This window comes from Petaurus breviceps, unplaced genomic scaffold (assembly GCF_028583685.1).
Source record: "Petaurus breviceps papuanus isolate PSGF00001 unplaced genomic scaffold, PetGlider_PUasm1.0 140, whole genome shotgun sequence".
Classification (NCBI taxonomy): Eukaryota; Metazoa; Chordata; class Mammalia; order Diprotodontia; family Petauridae; genus Petaurus; species Petaurus breviceps.
The window spans coordinates 36,846,894-36,860,890 of NW_027185698.1; the positions used below are offsets into that span (position 1 = coordinate 36,846,894).

Sequence of the window (13,997 nt, forward strand, 5' to 3'; positions counted from 1 at the left end):
GTTGGGCCATAGCCAGAGCAGCAGTGTGTTGAGTCAACGTAGAGGAGGGATAGTGTCTTGAGAAGAGGCCTGGTTTAGAGTCCTGGGTTCTAGTCTTTATTCTGCTACTTGCTGTGTGACCTTGGGCAAGTGGACTCCCCTTTCTGGGCTTTAGTGTCTTCCTCTGTCAACTGGGGCTTTACCTCACAGGACTCTTGAGCCCTTTGTAAACGTGAAGGAAAGAAATGACTTACGATTCCTCTTGACTGCCTTTTTGGATGCTAGGAAGCCCAGGTCCCACTTGGTGAGGCCGGCAGATGGCGATGCGTCTCCTTGGCTCAGCCTGGAGCTCCCAAGCAAGTTGTGGTTCCTATGTAAATCCTCGCTTTGGTTACAAACCCTCCTCCCTCCCTCCCCTCCTCCTCCCGTCTCCCTCTCGCGCTCTCTCGCTCTCCAGCTTTCTCTCCCTCCTTCCTTCCCTCCTGCCCTTCCTCCTAGGGTTGTGTATCTGTCTTACATTCCCATCCCAGCCTGTCACTATCGCATCAGAAGAAGATAATGGCGCAAAGGGGGACACCCCAGTCTCGGACACGGACCCTCCCGGAGGGGAGAGCCCGGAGCCCCGGAGCGCAGCTGCTGTCGCCACCGCTGCTGCTGCTACTGCTGCTGCTGCTCTGTACCTCGGGGGCTGCGCTGCGGTGCCCAGAGCTGGGGGGCGAAGGTCCCTGCTCTTGGGTGACCCGGTCTGGAAGGAGCCCGCTGGACCAGTCGCTCCTTGGTGGTGGCGGTGATGGTGGTGGCGGCGGCGGCGGCGCGGAGCCCGAGGCAGGCGCGGACCGGAGCGCACTCAGTATCGGGGAAGGAGGCGACCCGGCGGCTTGGAAGAGTCGCTCTCGGAGAGCGGCGGCGGTGGCGGCGGCTGGAGCATCCCCCAGGGCGCAGGTCTCTCTGATCAGCACCTCGTTCGTGCTCAAAGGGGATGCGACCCACAACCAAGCCATGGTGCACTGGACCGGCGAGAACAGCAGCGTAAGTGACCAACGAGCCCCCTCTCTTCTCTCCCCCCTCCGCCCCGTCCTTCTTCGTCTCCTCCCTGGGCTAGCCCGGCGCTGCTTCTCCTCTGGCTTTTTTTTTGGGGGGGGGGAGCATGATGGAGAGTGGGGGACTTGTGCGCCCCGCTCCGTCCCATATCCGCCCCCATCCTGCCGATTAACTTGATGCCCGTCGCTACTTTTCTCTGCTTACGGTTGCAGCTTTGAAAAATTTTAATAAGTCATGGAGGGGTTGATGATGGGAGGCTTTCGGGGTGCGTCCAGTGCGCCCGTACGGGCAGGGAAAAACTGAGGAGATGGTCTAAGGAAGCGGATGGGGGTGGGAATAGGTGTCCCGTCAGCTTGGCGGTGCGTCGCTTTTCCCTGTTAACCCACCCTGGAACTCCAGCTGTCTGTGGTCTGAGGCAACCCAGCCCTCTCCCCAGCGGGGAGGTTGCGCCCCTTCTCTCCGCAGAGCACTTTCCCCAGAAGTTTGCAGAGTTAAGTGCTGGGCCCTATCCCAGCAGAGCGCTTCTCTGGGGCTCCCCCTCAGAAATGGAGCTGGGGCTCCAGGATTAGTACTTTTCCAGGTGGTCGCCCTTCAGCCAGGAGCGGGGGTGGGGAGTGGGGTGAGGCAGGGACCCAGAGGGCAGAGGAAATGATGGGCACTCAGTGAATGAATCCCTTTCAGGTGAATCATGTTGCTAGCGCCTGAGTCCGAGAACTTATAGGAAGGCTATGTTTGGAAGGGAGAGTCGCAGCGAGAAGATTCTTTTTCTCCACATCTCATAAAGTCTCAGATTAAATTGTTGAGACTCCTATCGATTCCCTTAAGATATCCACTATCTCTGGGGAACCTTTTCCCTCCCTTCTATATGGATGCCTCAGACAGATTTTGTTATTGGATCACCGGGCTTGGGGGAGCTAACGACAGTGGCATATTGCCCTGGGGTCGTGGGCAATACTCGGAGTAGGAAGGAACGGTGGGTGATGGGAGATGAGGATGAATTCAACGTAGCTCGGCCAGGAGGCATTCTCCAGTGAAAACCTTCAAGAATGACAACTGATGACGGCCCCTGAAAATGGCTTGCTGATCTACTAGTTTTCACCGGGGAAAGTGGAGTTAGAGTCCACTTTGGCGTCCACAAAAGGCGGTTTGCCTTGTTCATCTGCAGTCTCACTCAGACTGTAAGCTCGTGGAAGACAGGCAATTAAGGATTAGGTTTTCTGTGAAACTACTGACTGTGTAGGCAGCCCAGGGCTGCTTCCCCTTACTTTTATTGCATGTGACCGCCTCTAAACCAGAGCTTACGCATTGGGATAGAAGGTCAGATTTGAGAGCTTCTGAGCTACCTGGCCCTTCTCTCCCAGACAGTGGGAGGCGGGACAGCCAGAGCTAGACAGCGTCACTTCTTTACTTTGTCATATTCCTTTTTTTTTTTTTTTTGGGGGGGGGGGAAGAAGGAAGAAGGGTAGGGGGGAAAAAAAAGAATGGGGGAGGAAAATTGAGAAAAGGAAATTGAATGAGCTGAGCTTAAATGGCATGGAATTCTACCAGACTAGGGCAATCCTCCAGTTTCCACTTGCAGCCTACATCAGTTTGAGTGGCTAGGGGCTGCTAGTTTCGGTTCATTTGAGGAAGTGTAAGGTCGGCAGGATGCTGGGGCATCGTTGGGCAGAGAGAAATATCAGAAATGTATTGTCAACAGAAAGGACTCTAACTTGCAGAGTCTAGAAATAGTATGATTTCCTTTGTGGTCGGGCCAAATAAATAACCTTGTAATTGGGTTCCTTGTGGTGTCCCGGAGGCTCCTACCTACCTAGAATGGATTTTACCCTTCTGTAATTTCAAACTGGAATCTTTATCTTAAATGTGGTTCTCCCTCCAGAAAGAGGGAGTAAAACACAGTGCTGTGTTGTGTGCAAACCCGGGGCCAGAGGAAAAACAGGCAGGAGAGCCTTGTCACTTAGGCGATGCATTGAGGGTGGAGCTACCGTAGAGAGGGGGAGGTTTTGTGAAGAGTGTAGTGGAAGAGGGAAAGGGAGAGGATCTATCTTTTTTGCCCACTGGGAGGTGGAAGAGGAGAGCTGTAATAAAGCAGAAGTATATATTGGATGGAGGCAAGACAAATATGGGATTGTGGCTCTTACGGAGTGTTTTTGGTTTGAACACAGTTCCATTCTTCCCTTCCCTTCCCTAGATGTGACATCTTTGAGGATCAGTAGAAAGGAAAGCCAGGATGGCTTTAATCTGATAGCAGAATCACCAGAATGAAAATTCAAACAGTTTCGACGTTAGAAAGTAGGGGTGCCAAGAAGTCTTGGTTTTGTGTGGTGACCTGGACGATTCTTCCCACCAGGAAGAAAATGAAAACTGTGGTCCTTTGGATCTCAGGCTTTGAAAAACTGCCATCAGTGTATACTGACAAGGAAGAATATATCAAAGTTTAGTTTTAAATGTTTTCTTTTTTTCCCCAACTCGGTTGGTATTTACTACATTATAAATGGAGAATTGTTCCCTTCTCTTCAAACAGAGCTGGGATGAGGCTTTTCTGGCTTACTTTAAGCAAAGTTTGAAATGTTCACCTCCTCTGTGTTACTGTCCCCTGGAGCCTTTCTCTGCAAAATATTCAACCTGACTTATCACAAAATCAATCCTTAGGGGCTAGGGAGAACGGGATTCTCCAGCATGAAAATTATGTGCATTCATAAAAAGGTCATGCTAAAAAGGGCCCTTCTTTATACTTCCCCGTGTGTTACACAGAACTTGCCTTCCCCTAGGCCCCTCTCTACTAGAAGTTATGGCTTTCTAGATATTCACTCTTTGCTTCTTCCTCAGCATCCTCTCCCATTGCCTTTGACATGGCTTTATTTTATAGCAAATACTTGTTCTCTAGTCCAATCCAAAGCGCCATGGTGGTGGGGGAGGGGGGAGGAGGAGAATCCCCTGGAGGCAGGTTTGTTAAGTTTACTGGGCAGGTAGCAAAACCATCCTCTGTTGCAGATTTGGTCAAAAGAGGTCAAGAATAACTAGTTTTGTAAGGTGCCATAAGTTTTACAAGGCCGAAAAAATTGGACAGAGGGGATAGATTTGGAAGGTATGTATCTTAGTGGAATTCCTTCTTTAGCAGGAGAAGAAATAGCCACACAGTTGTAGCTAGACTCTAAGGAAAGCCTTCTTTCCCCAAGCATGAACACTTATTAGTTTTCGTTTAGAATTCTCTGAAGCAGTTTTTGAAAAGTATTGTGTCACTCCATCTATTTTACAACCTTATAAGGGTATATAACTTCTTTGTCATTCAGTTTTTCAATTTTTAATAATTCAAAAATTCAAATTTTTCTCTCTGATGTTTACATATAGAAGTAAATCATCCTATGTTAAATTAATGTTTCATCTGAACTCTTATTTTCTGTTGGTGTCTCTAAGGCGGCTTGTTTGAGAGTGTGCTGGTTTTTCCCTACTCCCACCTCCCCTTTCTTTCTCTTCTCCTTTGTTGATCTCTTAGTGCGAAAGGTGTTATTTGAAAGTGGGTAAATATTACCTAGTGCTAGGCATTGTGTAATGTCTATATAACCTTGCAGGGAGTGGTATCATATTACTGATGAATATAGGAGGAAAAACCAACCAGAAAGTTCTCGATCTCTTTGAGCTTTTACTGTTTCTGGGAATTTGCCTTATTTTAACTCTAGTTCACCTGAGAGCCCAGCCTTTTGCAAGGACCCCAACTTGAATGCATCAATTAATTTGAACTATGAACTCCTGAAATCATGCAGAATTTGCTATAACATTTCACATGGCCACTTTGTGCCATCAAGTAGGAGAGGATAGCTGAAGGATTGGTGACTGGGAAGGCTATTGGAGACAGAGCAGTTCTGAGTAGATTGGCCACTAGCTCCGGGGCTTGTGTAATTGGATATTTCTGCATATTTTGATGCCAGGACCATAACACCCCATGTCTGGATACTTCCAAAGTGGATTTCTCCTTTGCTCATGATGAAAGGGTCAGCTGATGTTGATTTTTCTTTTCAGCGACTATTATCAATTATGAGCCATTGATTACTTTGGGTTCTGGGGTTTTGCTTTAGGGCACTGCTTGTGTGTCTGCCTTTGCATGTACGTTCCCTTTTTGGCAACAGCAAGGGTTACTTTTATTTCCATTAGAATATCTGTGTAAAGCAAAGTTGGCTTACATTCAGTCTTGAACATTCAAAAACCATAATAGCTTTCTTGTAAAGTGCTCCAATTCCTTAACTGGACAAGTTTAAGAAAATTCTAGTGATAAAGTTAATTTGTAACCCACTCTATGGTTGTCCTTTGGGGTGTGTGTGTGTGTGTGTGTGTGTGTGTGTGTTTGTGTGTGTGTGTTCGTGCGCGTGCCATTGCAGATTATTCCCAGTCAACCACTTGAAATCTGCTTGAAGGTGGGAATGCCATCTGTCTCACTGCATGTGCATGTCACTTTTGGAGTCAGTAGCTGTTTTAAAGTTAGGGATTCTGAAGCAACATGCTTTTGAGGGTGTGTCCTGACCAACAGGGAGATCCATTTATCATTCGTTACTCTTCTGGGAGGGTAGTGGTGGGGAGGGAATGATCATTTGCCATGGATTTTGTCAAGATCAAGTGTTTCCCTGCCTTGTATATCACAGAAAAGGATCTATGCTGTGGAGTCAGAGAAAGAGAAAGGCCAAGGTATGATAATGATTATGTCAGAGTGCCTCTTCATAGTTTATCATCAGGAAGGAGCAGCTGGCAATGAGATCCCATTGAGGTACCCTTGTCAAAGTGATGAAGAATGATCGGAAAGAGTTTGTTTATAAGAATGCACATACACACACATCCCACTGTCCCAGGATACAGGTGACAAGAGTTGGGAACTGGACATGTCATAGTTTGGCGATTTCTAGGAAGGGCTCTGAGGATAAATATGCATTGTTATTTATTTACATTAATAAAATATTATTTTATTGTTATATAATGTCATTATAAATGTTATATAATATTGTATATTATATAATAACATATAACAAAATGTTATTTATTACATTAATAAATTAGTTAATAAAATTATTTACATTAATGGTTAGATTTGTAATGTGCCAAGGTTGTATTTATCCAGTGAGCTTCTGAATTCTTGAAACATATAGGAAGCAACAGATAAGAGTTTTGGCATTTGGGACTAGAAACACACGTAGTTCTAGCTTCAGAAAACAATGGTGGAGAGACATAGGATTTTTTTAAAATTTAAGAACTTAGCTTTCATTAAACAAAGATAAGTCAGCCACCTTTGCAGCCAGAGCATGTGCGCATAACGGTATTACCAAACTGTTAGAACACATTGAGGGAAGGGTAACCAAGATGATGAGAGGAGTAGAAGCCATTTGATGAAAAGATCGTCTGAAGGTCCTGGGCATGTTTAGTTTGGAAAAGAGAAGATTTGGAGTAGTCGTCACATGGCATTTATTAGATACCTACCATGTGTCGGGCACTATGCTAAATGTTAGAGATACAAAGAAAGACAAAAAATAGTTCCTATTCTCAAGGAGCTCACAGTCTGATGAGGGAGGCACCATGCAAACAGCAACATACATAGAAGATACAGATGGAGTAGGTTTGAGGTAATCTCAGGGGGAAGGAAATAAGATAGAGGACTGGGAAAAGCTAGTTTTCAAAAGTAGACTATCATTATCTTCAAGTATCTGAAGAACTCTCCTCTAGGTAGGAGAGTTGACTTGTTCCACTTTATTCTAGAAGACAGAGCTAGCAGCAGTATGTAGAAGTTTCAGAGGGATAAATTATGGTTTGAAAGAAGAAAAAAATTCCTAAAAATTTAAAGCTATCCAAAAGTGGGATGAATTGCCTTGGAGGGTGATGGGCTCCTCATAATGGGAGGTTTTTAGGTACAGGCTGGATGACCCTACTCATCAAGGATTTTATAAGAAAGTGTTCTCTGAAATCCCTTCCCCTTGGAGGATTCTGTGATACTTGACTCCCTCCCCACCAAAAAAATCTGTTTCACAGAGCTCATTTGAGAGGTGTATTGTCCAACCCCAGAGCATTACCTTTCAGTCTGATATAATTCTTGGAGGGAAGGGAGGCAGAAAAGATGTCCCCCATTTCTCTTCTTTTTTTTAAGCAATTGGGGTTAAGTAACTTGCTCAAGGTTACACAGCCAGTTATTTTGTGTGGGTGTCTGAGGGCAGAACCGATTCCAGGTCTCCCAACTCTGGGGCCGGCGCTCTTACTCACTGGGCCACCTGGCTGCCCCCTCATTTCTCTTCTAGTGAGGCAGTTTTGTTCAGATAGTTGACCTAGGTGTTGTGGTTATAGATACTATACATATGGATAGCTAAGATGGTAAAATTTGAACTTCTGGACCAAGCGAGGTGGAGAGGTCCAATATCAACACTTCTGTGTCAGACAGTTCTGCAGAAGAAATACTCTGAATTTTTCTATTGACCTTTTACAACTAGATTTTAGCTGTGCTTATCTAAATTCATGGATCACCTCTCTTTTACCTCTGGGGATGAAATAATTAGTTAATCCATCTACTTATTCATTCATCTAGCAAGGGTTTATTAAACATAGACTTTGTGAGCTGATAGAGCTCAAAAAATTCATCGCCTAATGATTGATCTACTGAGAAGCTTCTTCCCATTCAGACAGCAGCAATTGCCCCATTACCAGGACTGTACTCAAAGTCTTTGCTTCTTGGTCGGACCTCAAACTCTTTGAGAAAACAGGATTAGCTTTGTATCATGGTGGGAGAGGAGGTATTGGATGAAGACTGTGCCCCGAGTTGGTTAAATGAATATAATGAATGCATGAAGGCAGTATTAAGAAGTGGAAAAAAGTTCTGAGTTTAGCAGCAGAGACCTGGGGTTCAAATGTCAGCTGTCTTGTTACCTATGTGGCCATGTTATTAAGAGCCTATAAGGTGCCAGACTTCCAGGTGCTGAGAATACAGATATGAAAATGACATGGTTTCTGTCCTCAGAGAGCTTACATTCTATTAGGGATATATGATATGTTTACAGATAAGTGAAAGCAAAATATCTTTAGGAAAATACAAAGTAATTTGATCAAGAGGCACTAACAACTATGTCACCATGGTGGGGAGTGGGGAGGAGAGAGAGGGTGAGAAAATGTGAAACTCAAGGGACTGTGGAACTGAATGTTGTAAACAAAAAGTAAATAAATAAATTAAAAAAAAAAGGAATCAGGAAAAGGTCTCTGTGAGGAGGTGGTGGTTAAATGAGCCTTAAGGAAACCTGGAGTTCCAGCAGGTAGAAATGAGGAAGGAAAGCAGGTAGCAGAAATAATCTGTTTGAAGGCACACAAGAAGGAGATAGAATGGTACGAATGGGGGAGCAGGAGTATAGCATCTGTGAAGGGGAGTCAATGTGCATTCATTCTGGAAAGATAGGCTGGAGCCAGAGTATGAGGCCCTCTAAGGAGGGGAGTTTGTAGTCTACCTGAAAGGCATTGTGGAATCATTTGAGGTTCTGAAGCCATGAACCTTGGTGACTGAAAGAAAAATGGCCCCCTCCAAAGAAATAGGGTAGTTATGAGGAGAGATGGATTTAGAAACAAAGACGATGAATTCTAGTTTGGACATGTTGAGTTTAAAGTGACTCTGGGAAATTTAGGTGGCGATATCTAGCATGCAGTTAGGGGTATGAAGCCAGAGCTCTGGAGAAAGAGATGAGGGTCGGATGTCTAGATGGAGGAGTTATCTGCATAGAGAAGAGAGGTGAACCTATGGGAGTTGATGCTTCTGCCAAGTGAAATAGAAGAGGAGAGAGGGCCCTAGACAGAGACTGAGTAGGTATAGCTATGCATAGTGGGGGTAGATTATGGACCATAGTCTTATATCTAGCATTTCTAGGAGACAATGAGGATAGACTAGTGGACCTCTAAAATCTTTTTAACATTCAAACTCATGGGCCTATAAAACAATTACAAAGGAAAAGACAGCAAGTGCTTTTCTAAAGGATGTAGATATGTCTATGGCACTCATCACTGGTACATCTTCTGCCCATCCTCAGCACCTGTATTCATGGCATCCGGAATATGTAGATAAAGGGCCAATAAATGAATAAGTATTTATTTAGGCCCTGCCTACAGCACTCAAATGAAAAGAAGTTAGGTGAGCACACATAAATAGTGCTTTTAATAAAACAATTACACACCTTTTGAATCTGCTTTGGAATTCATAACTATTTAATTTCCAGTTGCATGAAGTTTCCTAAGAGTCATTTAAGAAAGTCATAAATTTACCTCCTTCTTTTGCTTGGTTTAGAATTTTGCTAAGTACTAATATAAAGCTTTCTCTGCTTTATTTCTTTCTGGTTCAGGCATCAGAACCATATTTGTCACAAAGAGGATAGGATAGGATAGGATGCTTTCCTCCTTGATTTTTGTTAAGAATTTCTGTAATGTAGTTAATTGTTCTTTTTATATATGTCTTAAGAACTATTTGTTTTCTTTTCAGAAATGAAGAAAAGTTTTATTCAGTGGCACAAGGGAGTGTATAGTTAGAAGGACTATAAAAATGAATGAAGAACTTGGAAGATTTCTGTCCCATGTCTGATGCCCATTGCCAGGAGTCATTCTCTGAGGAATAAGCTCAACCTAAACTGTTAAGCTTGGTGCCTCTAGATTAGATTTGAAACGACTCCACCATAACTTAAGCCTCCAGCTCTGATTATGTGCCATTTATGGGTAATGGCTGTGTTGGCTCACCATGATCTTAGACTAATTCACCTTCCCTTGAACAACCCCAGCTCACCACAATGACATAAGGGGAGAATAATGAATGAACCCAGGCAAGATGGGATTATAGAGATTCCTCCCAGGCTCAGCTGATCTCTGTGCCTGTACTTAGGTCACATACATTCTCACCACCACTTTGTATAGGTTATTTTCATCTGACTTATGAGCCATGTTCCCACTATCTGGCTCCCCTATATACCTACATAGAAGTCCCTATGCCATAACCTAACAAGAATTAATATAATAGCTAACATTTATATAGCACTTGAAGGTTTGCATATATTTTGCACATGTCAAATCATTTGATCTTTACATCAAACCTGGGAGATAAGTACTATTATTACTCTTATTTTAGAAATGAAGAGACTGAGACACAGAGAAATTATTTGTCCAAGGTCATATAGTTAGTAAGTATCTGTGGCAGGATTAGAACTCAGGTCTTCCTAACTCAAGTCAGGTCCTTTATTCATTGTACCATGTAGCTGTCTCAAACCATCATCTGATCAGTTGTTCATTGTATATTGCCCATGGCAGCACCTATACCCCCTTCTTCCTCCAGGAAACTGAAAGGCCCTACTCTTCTTACAGCATTGATGATCACTTTGCATTTTTTTCAGTCCATAGGAAACTGTGGTGAGCTTGTAAACTTTCTCCCATTTAGTGGCCAGGTTCCCTTTCTTTTTCTTCAGGCTCTAAAGAATGAATTATGTATAGATTCTACAAATAGCCATCTTCATCTCAGCTTCTCCTCTTTCCAGAGCTTCTGGATTGGAGGCCTATAGGGGGAATGTAAAGCCAGCCTATGGGGGCCAATATTTTTTCTTGCTGATGATTTGGGAAGGCAGGCAGTTTCTACAACCATAATGCCTGGCCAGCTCCCTCCCATTATTTTGGGAAAGGAAGGAGCCAGGGAGCAAACAAGTCCTCTGAAACCATGAAAACGAGCCATCGCTTTATTCCCAGGCATATTTTGAATAATGAAAAGCTGTATTCTGGGCCTGCTTCACATCCTGTATAATGCTGTGGGAATCCCTTGATGGTGTTGCAGCTGGATGTGAGCAGAGCTAAGCTTGGGCCCTGATAGGGCTCCATTGAAACCTTTGGCAAGTGAAGACATGGAAACATCGGACGGCCAATGCCCCACACCAGTCTGACTGACTGTCTGACTTTGTTACAGGTTTCAACAAGTGGGAAAGAATTCCCTGACCTGTCTAGAGAAGATTGTAAAATGAAGCCTTACACAACGAGTTGTTAGCCTTAACGTGAGCTATTGATTGATATACAGTCAATTGTTAGAAGCAATGGTGGTTTTCATTTTATGGCCTAAAATTCCATGATGCTGCAGAGAGTGCAAATTGGCCAAATAACCTTATTCCCCTTTTGACTCAGTTCGCATCTTAGGAAGATGAGTAGAAAATTTTGCATTTCAGTTTTTTGGGGCTATCACTAGAGGCTTTAAAAAAAGAAATGCCAAACATATCCTGATGTTCTTTGGAGGCCAGAAAGTTTTGTGGTTTTTTCTCCCTCTTTTTCACATTTCTCTAACATTCGGTTGACTTTGTTTGCACAGCAAATTGCAATCATTTAATTAGTTTCTTCTCACACCAGCCTTAAGATCTTTAAATAACACCATTCTTCTTCCTTAGTAATTTTCTTGCTGATAATTTCCTGTAATGTTGAACTTGTCTTGACTCTAAGGCAAGCACATCCTTTGCCCAACGACATTTTCTGATGTTCAAAGATAAATGAAGTTCAGATTAGAATAACAAAAAGTTGGGCAGAAAGGAGTGTTCAGACCAATTCTTGTGTTCAGACCAATTCTAATTCTGTTTGTGTGTATGCATATGCAAGTGTGTGTGTGTATGTATGTATGTATACGCGTGTGTTGTACACATTTCTGAAGGCTCAGAAACAAGGAGAAAACCTTCTCAGGCCCAAGGAGACTTTAGCTGGAGAGAGTATTTGTTTGCTCTGATGACATCATGCCCTTAAGTGTCTGGTCTCAGAGGCTCTTCTCAAGCAGCCCTGCCTCACTGCTTTAAATACAGAATATCCGCTAATAGCAAATGTAGGACCAACCATTTTTTGTTAGAATTGCAATACATGGAAGATTCTGCTTGTCACAGGGGAATAGAGAGGAGTAGGTAGTTCTAGCACCTGACTTGGGAGTCAGAAAGACCTGGGCTTTGGAAGCCCTGCCTTTAGAATTACTGGTGGTATGTATGATTTAGGTACGTCATGTAACCTTTCTGAGTCTGAGTGTTATCATCTGTAAAATGGGTATAAAAATATCAACTACTTCATATGGTTGTTTCAGGGCCAAATGAGGTGAGGCATTGCGTATTGAGTATTGTGCAAATGTTAAAGAACTGTGTAAATGTCAACCATTAGGACTGGTAGGATTTACAAGACCTGTGTTCTCTCATTCCAAGGAGAAAGATAAAATGTGGGAAGATAAGGGTCAAAATAATTTTATCTCCGAAATATAATTCACTTCAAGAGAGGCAATGTAGTATTATAGTGACAAGGATGATAGACTTGTAGTCATGAGAGACCTAGATTTGAATTCTACCTTGACACTAGATGCGTGACCATAGACAAGTCATTTTATTCTTCTTCTACATCTAAAGTAGGGATAAAAAAAGCCCCAACTGTATAGGACTGATTGATGATCAAATGTGCTGATGTATTTAAAGTGATTTTCAAACCTTAAAGTCCTATATCCATGCCAGCTTCCATCATCCCTTGTATATACTTCATTCTAAGAAAGCAATGTGAATATAGTGGCCAGAGTTCTAGACCTAAGAGTCCAAAGTCTTGGATTTGAGCCCTAATTTGAGCCCAAAATTATAAGCCCTGTGACCTTGGGCAATCAATATTAGGTTTACTATGTGTAAGGCACAGTGCTTGTTGCTAAGGGTGCAAAGAATGAAACAATCTCTGTCCTAAAGGAGTTTCTATGCCGATGGTATGTCTCAGCCTTTCAAGGCTTCAATTTCCTTATTTGTAAACTGGTAAGAGAATAACTTTTATTACATGCATGGGATAGTATGACAGAAGGGGATGGAGAGCTGGCCTTGCAGCCAGGAACATCCAGGTTCAGGTCCTATCTCTGCCACATCCTGGCTCTTTGGACCCCAGGAAAATCACCTAACCTCTCATTTGCTCTGAGCAGAGATGCCAGAATGGTGCTAATATGCATTGGTAAAAGAATTCTCATCTATGAATTCTCTATTCCAATGAAATAACAGATATGGCACAGTTTCTGTCTGTTTTGGTAAGAACAAATGAGATAAGAGGATGGATGTGTACCAATTAATGGTGATGTAGCTAGAGGGAGCTAGGTAGTTCTCTGGGTAGAAAAATGGACCTGCAGCCAAGAAGCCTTGAGTTTGTACAGCATTTAACCCCATTTCTGGCACATGGTAGGAGGTATAAAAATGCCAGCTATTATCACTATTATTATAATAATAAACATGGCAGTTATTATTGTTGATTTTGCTGCTATTTTCTTCCATGATCATCAATCATTAGTCATTATTAATAAAAAAATAAATAAAATAAATAAAATTCACAGATTTCTTTGAATTTCAAAAGACTGATATTTCATCAGGGAATCAAGCTCTGTAAAAACTTGAATATAGATCTTTTAATATTTCTTCCAATGCCAGCATACTGAGATTCTCTGAATGGCAACTCTGAGGAAGGCTCAAACAAAATCTAAACACAACTTTGGGAACCGAAGCATTGACCAGATAGTGTTTAAACTTGCCCTTCTTCTCTGGTCAGGATATGAGCCTGTACAGACTGCCTTAATGTGCCTGCTTAATAGGTCATTCAAACCTGTGTTCTCCCCATACTACTCTGAAAAGTTTTTCTTTTAGTCTTACAGATTAGTAGATAGGACTGAGTAACAGCTGATTTCTGTCAGCAGGCATTTAATCTATGTTCATTTGCTTTTTGGGTACTATTTGAGTCCCCAAAGAATATCAACCCTAGTGTCCTTGAATAGAAATATTTATGTCAGTGCCCATGATCATGTATCTGGAGTGAGCATCCCAAGCCATAGGGTCAAGCCATAGAACAAGAAGGGGCAGGCTGAGAGAGGTTAAGTAACTTTTCTAGTATCACATACCTAGCAAATATCTGAGGCAGGATTTGAACTCATGTTTTCCTGACTCCAAGCCCAACACTCTATCCTTTTTCTCATCTAT

At 42.9% G+C, this 13,997-nt stretch overlaps 1 protein-coding gene across 3 annotated transcripts in view; it reads left to right on the forward strand.

Annotated features, from left to right (window-relative positions):
- Window positions 1–270: 270 nt before the first annotated feature.
- The window catches only part of SORCS2 (sortilin related VPS10 domain containing receptor 2), a 1,276,597-nt gene continuing 1,262,870 nt past the window's right edge, over window positions 271–13,997 (forward strand). The window contains exon 1 of one of the 3 annotated variants that reach the window (XM_069070295.1): window positions 271–1,008. In XM_069070295.1, coding sequence (XP_068926396.1) covers window positions 538–1,008 — 471 coding nt within the window. In that variant the 5' untranslated portion in view covers window positions 271–537. The remainder of the gene's footprint in view (window positions 1,009–13,997) is intronic. The other 2 variants (XM_069070289.1, XM_069070305.1) reach the window with 2 other exon arrangements.